This window comes from Haplochromis burtoni, unplaced genomic scaffold (genome assembly GCF_018398535.1).
Source record: "Haplochromis burtoni strain Fernald_Lab_line unplaced genomic scaffold, NCSU_Asbu1 Contig_350, whole genome shotgun sequence".
Taxonomy (NCBI): Eukaryota; Metazoa; Chordata; class Actinopteri; order Cichliformes; family Cichlidae; genus Haplochromis; species Haplochromis burtoni.
Window position 1 is genome coordinate 582,949 of NW_024582711.1, and position 16,807 is coordinate 599,755.

A 16,807-nucleotide genomic window follows, 5' to 3' on the forward strand; every position below is an offset into this window, starting at 1 on the left:
AATCAAAATGCACAGACTCTACAGTTAAATAACACACACACACACACACACACACACACACACACACACACACACAATATGGTTTACAAATGTGCCAGTCTCCACATAAGGGCAATTATGGGGTGAATCCCGTCCAGTTGTTGAAAAAAAATTAAGGGGAATCATTCATTAAATCTGGACTAATATTACCCGGTGACCTCATTTTATTTAGGAATCTACAGTATTCCCCACGTCTGTGCTGTACACAGCACATCAGAACTTCTGATTTCAGAACTTCTGATTTCAGAACGTCATTCAGAACGTCTTTGTTATCAAAACACCTTGAAACACTACATGCAATAACCACTTGCATCTCAAATGGCGCTCATCTTAAACCTCCATAATTCCTTATCTGGCAGAGAAAAAAAGCTGTGAAAATAAAATTACTTTAATAGAATTAATATTCTTAAATATACTCTGCATTATAGGGTGTGTGTGAGTTTGTGTGGAGTGCTGGAGTGTGTGTGTGTGTTTTTACACTACAGATTATGAATTAATTAAAATATATAATCTGTGCAACTGTAATACATATATCAGGTATCCCAGGTAATAAAAACTCGGTGTGAATCAAGCATAGATCATATTGTTCTGAGGCAAACTAACACTGTATCTCATTTAATCTCCATACTCTATGCATTAAGCTAAGGGGTGCAGCATTTTATTCTTTTTTTCAATTTAAGCTAAAATCTGTATTGGCTGTAAAAGGTTTGCACTTATGTCCGGTTAAAGCCGTTTTGTTAATTTGCCTTTATTCATAGTGACACATAACCACTTGAATGAGAGTGAATTCTTTTAAAACTTCTGTAAAAATTGGTTTATTTTGCTTGGCTTTGTGGAAGTTTTGAATGAGGCTTGTATAGTATACAAACTTGTATAGTAGACAGTGGGATCTTTTTGTTTGATTGTTACCTGTGGTAGCCCATGTGTTTGTGAAACAGGTGGTGTAATGTGCGGACCTATAGACATTGCTGCTTGTTATCTTGACAGGAAAACTGTGTTTTTTGCTATATTTTCTGTAAAATATGTAAATGATTTTGAAGAAAAGCCCACAGAAAATCTTTCACTTCTTAAATCATTATTCTGAATAGCTTTCAGAACTTAAAACACCTATTGCCACCATTCATCTAAAAGTGACCACAGCAGTGGACTGTTTTCATGTATTTTTTTCCAGACATGTTTTGAACTAATAGAGGACAAATGTTTCAAATTCTCAGTGGAGTACCAGCTTTTACTTAAATGATATGCGTGGTGAATCCACAGAAAGCACATGACATCATCTTTAATAAAGGCATTCCTTTCTGGATTGCATTACTGCAAAAAAAAAAAAAAAACCCAAACCGAATTAAGAATTTGAGTGGCCTAACTTTTTTTTTGCAAATTTTTCTGTTGAATAAAAACCACAGTTAACTTGCTAAAAAATAAACCTGTGCCATCGCAAATGTCTGCATAACCACTGCATTTATGGTGCTTGGCACCATTCATTACATTTGGGACTTTGAAATGCTTTCCAGGGTATGGATGGCAGCAGAGCTGTGCCCATCCAAAGCCCACAGGCACATCAATTAAAATGTAAATTGTGTTGTCACTAACGATGGAGAGAGTCAGGTGCAACCCAAACATCTGGTTGATGCCCGATCCCACACATTCACCCCATAAGCCTCTTGCAGCTAAGCCTTGCCACTCAGGGGCAAGTTCTGTGGTTGGCGGGAGCAGGGTGTGAATCTGGGACTGCCAGGCACTGCCCATGTGGAAATATGGCACAAAGATGACAGGCAATGTGCTCAGACAGCTGTATAAAGGGTTTAAGCTCTTTCTTCCGCTCATCAGTCTACTTCTGACAGCACTCCTGCAGTACTGCAGATGAGGTAAGGGGTCCCAGCATGAAAATGGGGCTTCAAAGCAATCATCTTCATATGCAACACTACACAGCACTGCAAGGTAAAGGTGAAGCCATGATACACTGGAAATATTCTGAGGCAGTGGGTGTTTGCCAGAATTTGAGGTCATGTACATCTGTACAAGCATTATTCCCATCCTCTCCAGTCATAATTATGTTCTTTCTAAAGTACGTGTTAATGCTGCTTCTGTAGCATGACCTTCAGAATTTCAATGGTTCTTAATGCAATTTATTATATGCTTTCTATAATAATGCGATTTGTCAAGACAAATTTGAGATCAGGGATCATTTTAAATTTTACATATACAATAGAAACACAAAGACATATAGATCAACAGTATTTAATTTAACAAAACTGTCCTTCTAGCAGTGAGCTTCAACTTTTACAGTAGCAGAAATGGATGCATTTCCCTCTTTTCAGGTCCTCAGCCTATTGATGACAGCGCAGAGTGGCTAATGTATGTGACAGATAATTAAACGGTGAATAATGATCAGATTCCATCACTGACAGTTCTGTCACTCACTCCAAAATGATGAACAAGTGTTTAATTCATCTCAGTTAGAGATGGTCACAAAAGATTTCATCAATTAATCCACAGCTGAGAAAATCACTAATGTGCTCTAGGATTCCTTGATAAATGGGGAAAATGAGGTTACCGTGTCATCTGATCGAAAATCGGCAGCTATACCAAAAAAAGAACAATAAAGGAACAATACTTTGTTTCATGTTTTTTGACACATCTTTGAAAGAAGTTGAAAGTATATTAGTAAACCAATTTTGTGATATGCGAGGAAAAAAGAAGAAAAAAACCCACATGAATTAAGTGTTGAAAAAATAATTGCAGAATACAGTTTTCGTGATTTAACCACAACATTTTTTTCTTAAATAAATAACTTCTGCTTTGTAAAGACACTTTTTGAAACAGTAGACATACTCTAATTCCGAAAGTCACTGAATTAACATTGCTAGTCGCTGATTTGCCAAACACAAGTCTGTTATTCCGAGCGTCAGCCGCAGTCCTCGCAACCAAAGGTCAGTAATGTTCTGTCAATAATGCCTGTAAGTAATTTCATCAGTTTTAAAATGTCTCACAAAAGTATTAGATTTGGGTCTCTTGTACATTGTCTTTTGAGCTGGCCCGGATTAGCAAAGGTTCGTGCGCTGAGCTGTGTATAGAATTGATTGTGGAGGCATGGTTGTATGCAGTCTTATAGGTGTTATAGTGGTTGAGGTGCTCGTGCTCAAGAGGAGGGAGAGTAAGGTGGCCCTCCATGCCTGGGCCTCCTGTTACACAATCCTCGTCCACATTGATGATCTCAATAGTGCGTGTGGGTGCATGGTGATTCTGCTGGTGGTGTTGTTTGCGCATCTTATAGAAGATAATAAGCATGACAGCTGCCATTAGTGTGATTGCAACAAAGCAGCCAATGATGATCTTGGTTGTCTTCATTACCTCATCCAAGCCATTCTGCAATCCCTCACCACCCACCTCTGTGACGGGAATTGTATAAGTCTTCTCTGTGGCACGTGTGGAGAGTGCGGTTCGGACGGTGGTGGTTGTTGTAGAGGTTGGTGAGATAGACTCCCATGTACCAGCAGAGGGTGTGGGGCCAACCTTCTGTTGGACAGTAGTGGTGAAGCCTTCATTATGCGGGGTTTCTATTGTCTCCACTGTCACTGTAGTAAAGTAGCTGAAACTGCTTTCCGTAGAGGAAACATTGAGTGTGGCAGATGCTGTTGTGTTACCTGCAGAATTACTCACCATGCACGTATATGTACCTGTGTCCTGCATGGTAACGTTGGTAAAGTTCAGTGTGCCATCATTCAGCACAGAGATTCTGACCTTGTATGCACCGTGTGTCATGATGGAACCATTGGGTGTAATCCAGCTCACTGAGGTTAAAGAGCTGGCTCTGCATTTCAACTCTGCAGCACTTCCCTCTGTTACATTTAGGTCTGTGGGAGGCTCCACAATAACAGGAGCATAACAGTGAAAGTAATTCTGGTCCAGCTCACCAATGTAGCGTCCCTTATGGTGAGGAGGTGAACTGCAGCGGGCACAGCAGCTGGTGTTTGCAGGTACCATCTCCTTAAGCCACCAGCTTAGCCAGAGGATGTCACAGTTACAATTCCAAGGGTTGTGGTGTAAGTGCACTCTCTCCAGGTGATGTAGAGGAGTGAATAGATCATGGGGCAAGAGGGTAAGGTTATTGTGGGCCAGATTGAGTTCCACAAGTGATTGCAGGTCATCAAAAGCATTCCTTTCTATGGTCTGGATCTGGGCATGCATCATCCACAGCTTTTGTAAGTGTATAAGCCCTTTAAATGAACCAGGCCGGATGATAGATAGCTGATTTCCTGACATTTCCAGTTCATCCAGCTTCACTAGGGGAATAAGATTGGGAATTTCCTTCAGATTGCACATTCCCAGATTTAAGTAGCGCAGATTGCTCAGCCCTTCAAAGGCCCCATCAGATATGTAGTTGAGCCGTTTGAGCTCCCCAAGGTCCAGCCTTCGTAATGAGGGCACTCTGTTGAAAGCATAGGAGGTAATGCTCTCTATGGGGTTATTCCTTAGCCAAAGCTCTTTTAGTTTGGACAAGTACTCAAAAGCCCCGTTTGGGATGGTGGTGAGGCGGTTATCAAATAGCTCCAAGGTATTGAGGCTGGCCAGTCCATTGAAGGCCCCAAGCTCAATTTTGCGTATGTGGTTTTTGCTCAGCTGTAGTATCTCTAGATGTCTTAGGTGTTTGAAGCTGTCCACTTTTATGACTTGAATAAGATTTTCTTGCAGATTCAGGTAGCGTGTGTTGGTAGAGATGCCATCAGGAACATCCCGCAAGCCTCTGCGGGTGCAGATGACTTTGCTGAACTGGTTACTGCACGAACAGACAGAGGGACACGTCTGAGCGCGAACCAGTCCTGCGACCACCAGCAGCTGGAGGGCCAGGAGCAGAACAAACAAAGGGTCGGACAAGGCCCGGTTCCACCTAGGACCTCGCATCATCTGCTGCTGCTGAGAGGAGGTCATCTTGTTTAACATTCATAATTCATTGACTGGTCTTTCACTCTCTTAAAAGAGGATTTTGGCCCACTGGAATGAAATGAGAAAGAGAAAAGAGAAGACACCCATTAGGTAAGTGTGTGAACAAGTCTAATGCATACTAAAGTTTATCCCATGCCATTTCGAATTATTAGCACAAGGATAGCCTTAAAAAAGGTATACTGTCTTGTAGCAACCATTAACCACATCCACACACAAACTGGGAACTTATATAGAAATGCGTTTTCCGGCACAATGTCCTTGTATCTCAGTCACATAATCCAAATTCCTGAAAAAACAAATGATTTCTGTGCTGTTTGTTTGCAGAAGAAGGGAACGAGTGAAAAAAAGTGAAAAAAAGCAGCCATGACTGCTGCGTTGTGATTTATATTTCAGTGTGGAGGAGCATAAATAATAATAAGCTCAACACCCACTAGTCCTTCAATCGAGTCAAGATATCTAGAAACCTCTGATTACAACTCACAATTCAGCAAACAAAAGGCATGAAAGCAAGTGAAAATATATATCTATATATAGATATATATACACATATAATATGTGTGTGTATATCGATTTAGAGAACGTGCAATGAGTTCAACACTACAACAGTGGCCTCTCCATTTGGGTTTTTAATCTTTATTTTTTTTTTTTATAAATCACAAATTAAAAGCTCTGTTTAAATTTACAACTTCCTTAAAAAGATTAAGGTTAAGATTTTCTCTTTTCATGTTAACTGGAAAAGCACTGTGAGTTAAGGCAGGAACATTAAGCAGCTGAAATGTAGACTAGCAGTGAGGTCAACACTACAACAGTGGCCTCTCTTTATTTGCTTTCTGCTGAATATACACTTTACATTTTTTTTCTTTTTTTTAATAAACTTTACTCAAGGAACTTGAGTATTCCCAGGGCCCAAGTTGGCTTTTAAAGTCTGAGACATTTTACCTTAAACCATTAGACCATTCAAAATATTTTTTCTTTTTTACTAAGCACTTCATACATTTTTTCTTACATGTTTTATACAATATGGGTATTCAGCTACTTAATAAGTGAAAGATCAGTACAGTTAAATGCCATAAATGCCACTGATGCTCTGATGTCCTTCATTGTCAAATATCTCAGCCAAGTGTGTCTGTCACACAAAAATAAAAAAAACCCTGTTGGTTTTCTATAATCAATGTATGTGTGTGTTTTAGTGTTAAACATAATCATATCCATTCTGTGGAATAATAAACCCACTGAAAGACACATCGCTGACATATTGATTAATTTCATGTTCAGTATAACATCTCTGAACTTTACCGGCTTATTATTAATGACTACATTGCAACACCATTGTTCAAAAATGAATTCAAATACAATAATTACAACACTCTTATTATGTTGAGTCATACAGCTTTCTCATTGCTTTGCTTATTATACAGTTCATTAGTATATGGTTTTTTTTTATTGTCATTTTTTTCCTCACTACTATCTAAGTGAAAAACAGGGAACCACTCTGGGCAGGTCGGAAGTGAGTCACAGAGCTAGCACAGATAAAGGGAAACATTTATAGAGCCTCTAATCTACCTGACCTGAATGTTTTTGAATGTGGGAGGAAACTGGAGCATGTTCAGAAAATCAATGTGAACATGAAGAAAAAGATGTAAACTATACTGTTAGATTTTCAACCTCCAGTGAAATGTCAGCGATAAATACTGAACCACTGTGGAATATGTGTTGTTTGGCTATGAATAGCTTAGGAAATGTGAAACATTTTTGTAACGGAACACAATGTCTTTCACACAACAAGGTTCAATCTTTCAACAATAACAGAAAGAGCTCTCTGAGATAAGCGTTATCTTGAGATGTGTTATATATTAATTAAGTAAAATATCTTTTATATTTAAAGAAACTAATCACAAATGAACAGCTCTGTTAATTGTCACTGAGTCAACATCAAAATTTAGAAAGAATATTAACAAATTACAGTGTTCAAAAATGTTTTATTCAAGACAATTTGTCTATTTAGAAGGAAAAGCACAATTTCCTTGTAAAAAAAACCCAGAAGATTTTCTCTTGTTGTGTTAATTGGAAAAGCACTGCGAATGAAGACATGCAGTAACATTGCAGTGTTGTTGGGATGCAATATTCATAGTTTCTGTAGGCATACAGTGTGTTCAACACACAGCCTAATCTCCAATAGAAAGCTCTTCACTTAAGAATGGGGAGGCTATTACTGTAACTACTGATTAATTGCTTGATTACTGACTCCATTAATTCTTCAATTGCAAAATTTAAATTCCAAGCAGCCAAAGCCTGGGGGTGGAAAAAGAATTTGTTTTCATACAGGGGGACTGAGCAAATGTGACAGAGCTCACACACCAGGCTGAAAATCACATTCCACTGTTGCAGTTTTAATTTGTTCGAAATTAAAACCTTGCACAAAACAACAGGGTTTAGTGCAGCACATGGTTTAATACAAGATTTATGCTTGGATGTTCTATTGACACTGCAAGAAGAAAATATTAATATATGAAGCTGAATTTTTGTATACACATCTTTATTATACACATCTTTTTAGGTGAAAACAATGTCTTTTCAATGCCATGAATGAATATAATGACCTACTAAAAACATGCTTCAGTTAAGACTTCTAAAAACTTCCTCACTCCCTGTATCTCCGCTATTTACTCATCCTCCTTTTCAACAGATCAAACCTTGATAAAAGATAAACAATGAATCAGCAGAACAGAATCCAAACTGTGGCAGTAGAAAAGATCAAGTTGATTTACAGAGCAAAACAATATATCTGCACACTGACAATGAAAGCAGCAAAATTGGATTTACATAGTGCTGTGATGGAATTAGATGAAAAGAGATAAGGAAAATAGGATTAAGAAAAGAAAGCATTCTCAACTTTTGTCCTAACAGATTATGAACTGCCAGCTGTCTCTTTGTCTTGCAGACATACTGAAGCACGACCCTGCTTAACAGAAGTGGAGACAATTAAACAGCCAGACCTGCAATATTTGTGAATTCATTTCTTGCTTTTACAGAAACTGTTATGTGGAGTTGTGAATATTTTCTTTTGTGCCCCTGTTGTCCACACAGGCTCTTCTTAGGGCTGCTTCTGCAGTATTTGCTCCAAATTATTGCCTCATCAAGCAGCCAATAATGACAGATGAAAAAGTTTTTGCAGCATCCACCTGTGGAGTGGTTACTAGACCGCTTATTTCCCACTGGACTTTCACCCCGAGTCTAATGCTTGCTTCCATGCTCTCAGACTGGCACTCCCTCTGCAGTCTACTTGCTCCATTCTAGTTCTGTGCTCGCTTGGAGGAACTGCATCATTGAGCAGAAACCTTTGTCTAAGGCAGACAGTGATGGTACCTCTGTTACAAGTAGTATAAGCAATCATGAGACCTGATTTGACAAATGATGCTTGCCATCCATACTTTGACAGTAAAGCAGTCCAGATGTCCAAATAATGTTTGTCTACCTGCCTGTGTGATTCAATTGCACAAAAGCCTACAGTGCAGGATCAACAGAGCCTTTGCAGGACTAACTCCTAACTGCTAACTTCACAAGCACTTTAAATTCAGCCCTCATCAGAGGGATGGAGATACATCAGCCTCTTGGGCCTCTCCATGCCGCTTCATACATTTCTATTTGCGCATGTTTTGGAGTCCTCCCTGACTCAATCAGTTTTAAGTGTGCTAGACAGCCAATGACGTGTTGGGACTTTTATGCACATGCCAAGAGGTATTCCTCTAATCCCATCAAGGATTAGTGATCTGCATGGTGTGTAACATTACTAACATCCCACTCCTCTGCTGTAGAACTGTTTTTTCTATCACAAGGCAAGAGATGTTAAATGACCAAAATACAGCTTTTCTCACAGCGTTATTGCACGTTCTATTCATGGGTCATAACCTGGTGTACCATACTGTCACAATAGGGCAATGGCCAATGTAAGCTGAGATACCATTAGTATATTTATAGTCGTCAAAATGATGGACACCACTGGAATAAAAAAAAGAAAAAAGAAGAAAAGAGCCTGCAAAAATCAGGTCAGTGTAATTAAATGATGCTGAGGTGGAGTTAATGGGCCTGTTTGGAGCACAAGGGCATAAAGGAAAATCTTCAAGACTAGAACAACCAGTTCTTTACTGTATTGCTCACAGGCCCTGCCATCACTACATATACATGAACTGTAACAAATGTATTTAATACACAGATAATGAATGAAGTTATGTAATAAATTAACAAATAAAAATGCACAATGTCCTCAAAGTTCAGAGAAAAAATGTATAAAAATGTTTAAATAAAAATAATTATGACAAGAGAAAAAGGGGTATAAAAATCAGGGTCAGTATTTTAGATTAACTGCCATCTGTAAAATGGCATATTTTGTTTATTTAAAAAACATGTCTCTAATAGATAGGATGGGACATTCGTAGTGGTAGTGGTAGTTTCCACATGGTCTTAAGTCTAGCCCTTCTTATGACTACTGTAATTCTGAAGTCTGTCATATTTTTACATTATGAATTGGGTAGAAAAGGCTGAATTATTTAGTTACACTGCAGGAAATTCAAGTGGGGCTAAAGCCCCCCAAAATAAGTCTGCGACTAGTTGGCACAAGCCACTGAGTTATTTTATTCTGCTTTCTTATTATGGACAGCATGAACTTCCTGTATTCATTCCTTACAAATGCATTAATTCCTTTGAAAGGTGGGGAAAATAGAGTGGACTCCTCTGACGCTTTCTACACTCAGTTAATGCTCGAGTGCTTGCTGATTGTGAACTTTTCTGTAAAGAGTGACTGACAGAAGCTTTAGCTTTCACATTGCATGGAAGAGAAAAGATGATGAAAGATTGCAGAGTGTGAGGCATCTGTGAGAGAGGAATGTTGGTATGTATGCTAGAGAAAGAGAGAAAGGAGAAAGTGCAAGAGAGAAAAAGAGAAGGAGGGATTATTGAGATATAAATCAAATCAGGCCACTTCTTGATAATGCCAGCAACAGCTCCAAATATAAATCAGAATCCTTTAAGGATTCCAGTGTGGGAGGGATACCCACCACATGCATCACAAGCCTTCTTTTTTCCTTCTCTCGAGCCAGCACAATAAACCGATTAGATGTCTTTATATTTTCATCATGTGATCATAGTTTTGATATAGAGTCACATTTTCCCAGTGGTCTTTCATCACATTTAATCACACACATTATATTAGAGCCTAACTGGGGTAAAGACAGGGCAGCTTTGTCCCTGATGCTGTCACTGAACTCCATAAGAATTGTTTTTGGTTTGATTCATTTTGTTTAATTACAAAAGGTTTCAATAGGTGTGTGTGTGTGTGTGTGTTTGTGAAGGGATGCCAAATGCTATCATTTTTCTGTAAAGCAAATTTACATATGGATATAAATAACGTAACCTTAACCAAATTTAGATTTAATTTCAGTTAAATAACAGTCATATCTGGAATATTTAGAATTATTAGGATGGCATAGGGGTGGCTAACATCATTGCCTGCCAACAGCAAGGTTTCTGGTTTGAATCTTAGCTGGGCATTTCTTCGCCAAGCTGGCATGTGCACCTTGTGCCTGCGCTGGTTTCTTCTGGGTACTCTGGGTTTCTCCCACAGTGAACATGTTAGGTTAACTGAAGATTACAAATTGGCCAGAGATGTGAAACAGATAAAGTACTTGAAGTGCTGTATGAATGCTTTTTAACAATGTGACTCGTGGTCTAAAGTACTTTGTGTGTCAGTAAGGCAAGAAAAGGGCTTTTTAAATGCCAGTAGGTTACATGCATAATTATTTTATCCTACATTGTGCGAGCTGTTGGACTATAGAGTGTATAACAGGATGGATTTTAATTTATAATACTGATATATGCTATATGTATATAGCGACATTTATGATTTCATATGCACAATTACTGTGCCTTGTATTTCTGCAGTTAAGGGCACTTTAAGCCACTTTAAAATGTAATGTTGAGGGATGCTGGCTCCCCCCCCCCAAAAAAAAAAAACAAAAAACAAAACAAAAAACAAGAAAATGGTCACACTGCAGCTCTTTTTCAGTGTCTTTCTTTTAACCACTCAAGTGAAACAGACAAGCCAAATACTTTGAATTGGTGCTAACTAGCCAAGTGAGACAAACTGGCAGCTGCTCCCATGCCCACAGCCTTACATTCTTTCACTCACAGCTTGTCTGTGTCATCTATAACAAGATGGTGAAATGAATCTGATGCATGTAACAAAAACTGAGTAACCCAGCATGCTCTTATAAATAAGCTTATCAAATGTGTTCAGTGACAAATAATGTTAATGTTAAAATGCTTAAAAATACTTAAACTACTTAAAAATGAGAACATACATATGGAAATGATCTAAGATACGCTAAAAAAGATAATTCCATCATACTAAGACTATTACTAATACTATTACTAAGACTAAGAATAATGCTTATGTATTGCAATTATAAAATTTTAACCTTAACCAAGAGCAAACCTTTTTAAACACACTATGCATTTTGCAGTTCTTATCATAAAACCACATGTGCATTGAGAAAGACTTTAGAAATAGTTTGATATAACAAAGAATTTACATTAAAAATGTACATGTTTCCATGATTTTTCTTTCTGACGACACCAAAACATGTTTAAATAGAAATGGAGAGGGCAAAGAGGTTGCTGCCCGTCTGAGGAGAGCTGTATGTGTGATCATATGAATATTAACATTACCTCAACAGTATTTTGAGTGTCACAGACACACACACACATATATATAGAACAAGAGAGAAAGATGGAGAGTAAAGACTTCTCTTTTCCAAGATTTGACAGCAGAGAAAAAGAAGTGACATTTTGACATTTTAAGTATATAGGCAACTGGGGACCTCAGATGTTAATAAATGGGATCCCTTCCAGACATTTCTTAAGACATATAAGTTAACTTGTCAAAAACTTACTTCTTTCTTTACTAAAAAAAACCTGGGTCTATAAATATGCTAATATTGTTCATTTCCACAGTTTAACTACTAGGCAAAAGATGTCTTCTGTTGAAAAGACAATTGTACATGCACTGTTGGTTTCACATAATAGGCTGTCTCACGTTAGTTGCATACTTCAGCTTCAAATTTTCCACATTCTTTATGAGATTGTGCACAATGAAAATTGAACATCTGAGGGAACTAAATTTTTTTTTTTTTTTTTTTTTTTGCGATTAAAGATGGATAATGTACCACAGAGTTCAGACAATCTTCTGTCTGATTCTATCTAAAGTAACAGCTTATCTGTCAGTTTGTATCTTACAAAAACTATTAAAAAGGTCACAGAAGATGTTTTTTTTTTTTTCTAGACAATTTTGAATGTTGTGTCTGTCTAATGTTCAGACAAAGGTCTTTATAGCTGCATTGAAAAAGCCAACTGTAGAATTTGGTTCATCAGGTCTTGCAAAAATTGGTGCTGAAGAAACAGACGGTCGCCTCGCTTAAGTCAAAAATTACAGCCTTGCAATGATACAGCTCCCGCTGTGATTCTGGCTGTGGCCATGGCCGTGCTTTGGTTATTGGATTCTTGTTGTAACACATAAATATTGACTTCATGCGGTCGTGTGGGTGCAGTCATTGTTCTGCTGGCTCTGTATCAAAACACCAGTGGTGTGTTGGTAATATATAGCTGATAGATTCAGTCCAGGTTCAACTAGTAGGACACCTGGACATATTCATATTAAAATGGATTTAACCACAGACGCAGGTGAAGTCATAATAACAACAACTGTATCCCGCCCCATCTTCACATGGATCAGTCAGGCAGAGTAGCTGCAGCTGTGTTCACAGCCAGGAGCTGTGGACTCTTGGAAATAAGCTTCACATCATGGAAAGCATTACATTTTCTCCCCTTTTATATTGTTAAAGGCAAAAGTTATTGTAAGGTAAACATTCCCCACTTGTGACTTTCTAGAGGTCAGGTATTTCTTAAAGTCCACTTAACACCAAAGTGTGGTGTGTGATGTGGCATTATTACATCATAGTTGGACATGCAGGTGTGGGTCAGCTTAACATAAATGCAGAGCAAATGCAAAGGCACCAGCATCCCTCTCTGTCAGAGGATGACCCTTGGACTGTTTCCTGATGAATGAAACACACTCATTTTCTAGCCTCATTGGCTACAAGTGCCAAGGGCCTCATTTAGGTCTGCTAGCATTGAAAACGCATACATACACAACTATTGCACTCACTCATAACTAATGCACACTCAAGTAAAGATGTGCACATTTTGACTCAAATTAAAATATAAAAATCCTCTGCATATTTTCACACACAAGCTGTGTACGTGTGCAACTGTGGGTCTTTAATGTGTGCTCTTAGCATTTGCAGATTTTCACAAACTGGGTGACAGCTTTCTTGTTTCACAGTGAGGGCTGTGTCGGCAGTAGGGGCTCACGGGTGACAAGAGATATTGATAAAATCATTTGTCACCCTGTGAACATTTCAGAGAGGCTGTGGGCAGAAAATAGCTGCTAACTAGTTTTCAAGGATGTCGAATGAAGGAGTCAGTCTGTATACTGCTGTCACTCTAGTGTCTGGTTGAGGTCAGGGTGAGCATGCATCACTTTGAGTCTGTCCGAGCTGTGGAGAGGTCGTACTGAGGCTGTGAACCTGGTGATGCAGGCAGTATGGTCTCCCTGTAATTGAGTTTGGGATGGAGAGAACATGAGAGATAAGCGGGAGCACACTGATGGTATCTAAAAACAGAAGACAGTGCTAGAAGCTGCAATGTCAGAAAATATATTCAAATAAGACCGGAATTTGAGAATTAATTTATTGAGCTTTCGGATTAATCATTACACACTTATAATCCAGTTGGACTAAGATCATTATGTATGATTATCCACTGACAAAATAAAAAGTGTTGTAGGCAGTCTAAAATGCTTGAACACACACACACACACACACACACTCCTGAACATGCGACTTACTTTAATATCATTTCAGTGTTAACATGTCCAAGGGCACAGTCTTGTAATGTCCCCTTGATTGATGTGTCACTACCTTTTTAACATCAGCTAGTCTGAAGGTCAGTTAGGCAAAGAATCAGCTAAAAGAAGCTTAGCTAGAAGGTACAGATGTCAAATAAAGGCAATGTGGCACAGATTAAACTGTTTTTAGAATAGTTACACTGAGGAAGAACCTCTAATGGTTTGAAAGTAAATTCAAAAGAACAATTCATGATTTTTTTTTTTTTACTTTAAGTAGCTTTCAACCTTTTCCTCACATGTGGTTTTGTAAATATTCACAAAGTGACAACATCCTCACTTTCTGGAGTAATATAAAAGCATGCACTTTTAAAATTAAGCTGCCTTTATCCTAATTTGTTGCGATCCATCGGGTTGTTTGCTAATTAAATGACACCAGAGACAGATTCTGAAAACACAGAGGGCTTCTTTGGAAAGGCATATTGTACATTTGCACTTGTTCTGTAATGAGACTAATTACAATATTTTTCATTCAATAACACAAAACCACTTGTGACTGCACACGTTTGGGAACATGTATGTAACCCGCTGTTTTTCTGATACTTGGCACCAAAGGCAAAGGGTGCATTTTAGAGGAAATAAAAACATGTCAATTGATTCCATTGCACAAATTCAATATCATTTCCATGAAGACTTTCAATCTCCTACCCCACAGGGATGGATATAAATGGTGGATAAAATAAGAGAAAATAAGAGAAATACCACATGAAAAGAAGCTTTGAAGTAAGTGAATCACAAAAGCAACTATTCATGTGAGTCATATCAAATAAGTTGAATGCCATGTAGCTTTTAAAAAGGTCTGACAGACAACACTTTTATTAGTGAGCTTTTAAGACATCACTAGGGTTTCAAAGTTTCAAAGATGCCAAAGAGTCAGCGCCGGGTTCATGGTTGCATTGGTCAAAAAAAAAAAACACAACAACTCCAGGATGATTTATTGTGACAGGGATAATAGACGTATTAAATTATGACAACATATTTCCAATGCAGGGAAACACTATCATCAGCCTAGAGGAATAGTGTTTGCCAGTAAAAGCTTTCTGACACTGCGACAGCAGTTCACACCAAATGTAGAACAGACATGTAGTAGAAGTTACATGCATGAGTTGAGCTGTTCACTCCAGAGGCATATATCTGTGTGCAGTCCAACAACGCTCTTAGATACAAAAAGAAAAAAGGAAAAAAAAAAAAAAAACGCCTGACACAAAGGTAAAACGTCTAGTGAAAATAGACTTTTTGTGAACATAGGCACCAGCATAGAATAACTACTGAGAGTCATAAGCTTCTTTTTAGTTTTACACTTCAATCGTTCTAGCTCCTTTTTCAACTATATCCACAGCCTAACATCAAGTCATTTCTCATTTCACTGTGATGGGGTAAAGTCTCAAGTTTCTCTCTGTCCATCTCCATCAATGAGGTTATTAACTGACCAGTTTATTTGCCAATGTGTTAACTGGACTTAATTCCACACATTTAGATGTGTTCTGATGCCAAATCTTGAAAAATGTATCAAAAGTGTTCTTTGATTTAAAAAAAACAAAAAAACCCCAGGCAAATTATCAGAATTTTCTCGGAACCAAAAAGATGTTTTCTTGATAATGTCCTTGTTTTCAATGGGTTTAGGGGTTTAGACATAGGTGTGAAATTATACATTATTTCATATCAATGAAATATGCATGACAAGCAAAACAAATAATTTTTTACACATTTCTATGTGTGCATCTTTTTCTCTGAAAGCATCAGACAAACCATGCATATCTCTTTGACCAGGAAAGAAAATCACCAAGGTTGAGCCAAGCTCTGCCTAAGTCTTACCTGCCAGCTCAGTCAAGATCCAAGGGGTTTTAATCATCCACATATTAGCTTTCAATCCACCAAAATGCTGGACCTGCAAATAAAAGAGGATAAATGTAAGCAAACTTTAAAATAGATTTGTAGCAATACAGTTTCTGTCCACTCCATTCCCCGGGCTCCATGGAATAGAGTCCATGAATAATGCACATTTTTGGAAAGATCATGATGCATCTACTCAGCTACCAAAAATGCAATTTTTTTAAACCCCCAGGATAGAGTACACCTAATTCAAAATTCTCTTTACTGTTTCTAAATAATCATTGAGTCATCTTGTTAGTTTTCCTTTCAACTACTTCCTCAGCACTCTCTGCTGATGCTGATATTTTAGTACCTCTGAGACCCTCCATCTAACAAGAGGGACTTTATAGTATGCTACTGTATGTCGGAAGAGCTCATTCCTCAGGGACGACGGGACAGTCAAAGCCATAAAACTTCACAAACACACTGCAAAACACATATGCACACAGCACACACACAAACACTCAGAGCCTGAACACACAAACACGGACACACAGAGGACAGACCCTGTTGAATAAATTATGGGGGACAAAAGCAAATGGAGATAAAGCTCTCCATCCTGCATGGCATCCATTAGTATAGTGCAGGAACCCTGAATCTAAATAAGTGTATGTTTGATCAAGTGGGTTGTTACTACAGTAACAGGCAATCATAACAGCCATTCCTGATTAAAGATTTCTCATTTACACAAAATTGCCAGTAAGTATGGTCTCTATATTACGGTTACATTGAATCCAAAGACATACCAGTTAATAGCCACAAAACACTGCAAACATAGAGATGTCTTTCTCATATTTAATGCAAAGTTAAACTGAAAAGACTAGAGCAGAATAGAATGGACATCAATGAGTTATATACAGTTTAATACAATTGAATACATTTAATAATTATAACAGCAATAATAATAATAATTTCCCCCACTAGCCCCAGAGCTTT

General features: G+C 38.0%; 1 protein-coding gene across 2 annotated transcripts in view; it reads right to left on the reverse strand.

Annotated features, from left to right (window-relative positions):
• Positions 1 to 1,354: 1,354 nt before the first annotated feature.
• lrrc4ca (leucine rich repeat containing 4C, genome duplicate a) overlaps positions 1,355 to 16,807 on the reverse strand; it is a 49,425-nt gene continuing 33,972 nt past the window's right edge. For both annotated transcript variants that reach the window (XM_005942806.3, XM_005942805.3), the window contains exons 2-3: positions 15,815 to 15,887; positions 1,355 to 5,031 (exon numbers count right to left, since the gene is read on the reverse strand). In XM_005942806.3, the coding sequence (XP_005942868.1) occupies positions 3,037 to 4,980 (1,944 nt within the window). In that variant the 5' untranslated portion in view covers positions 4,981 to 5,031; positions 15,815 to 15,887 and the 3' untranslated portion in view covers positions 1,355 to 3,036. The remainder of the gene's footprint in view (positions 5,032 to 15,814; positions 15,888 to 16,807) is intronic.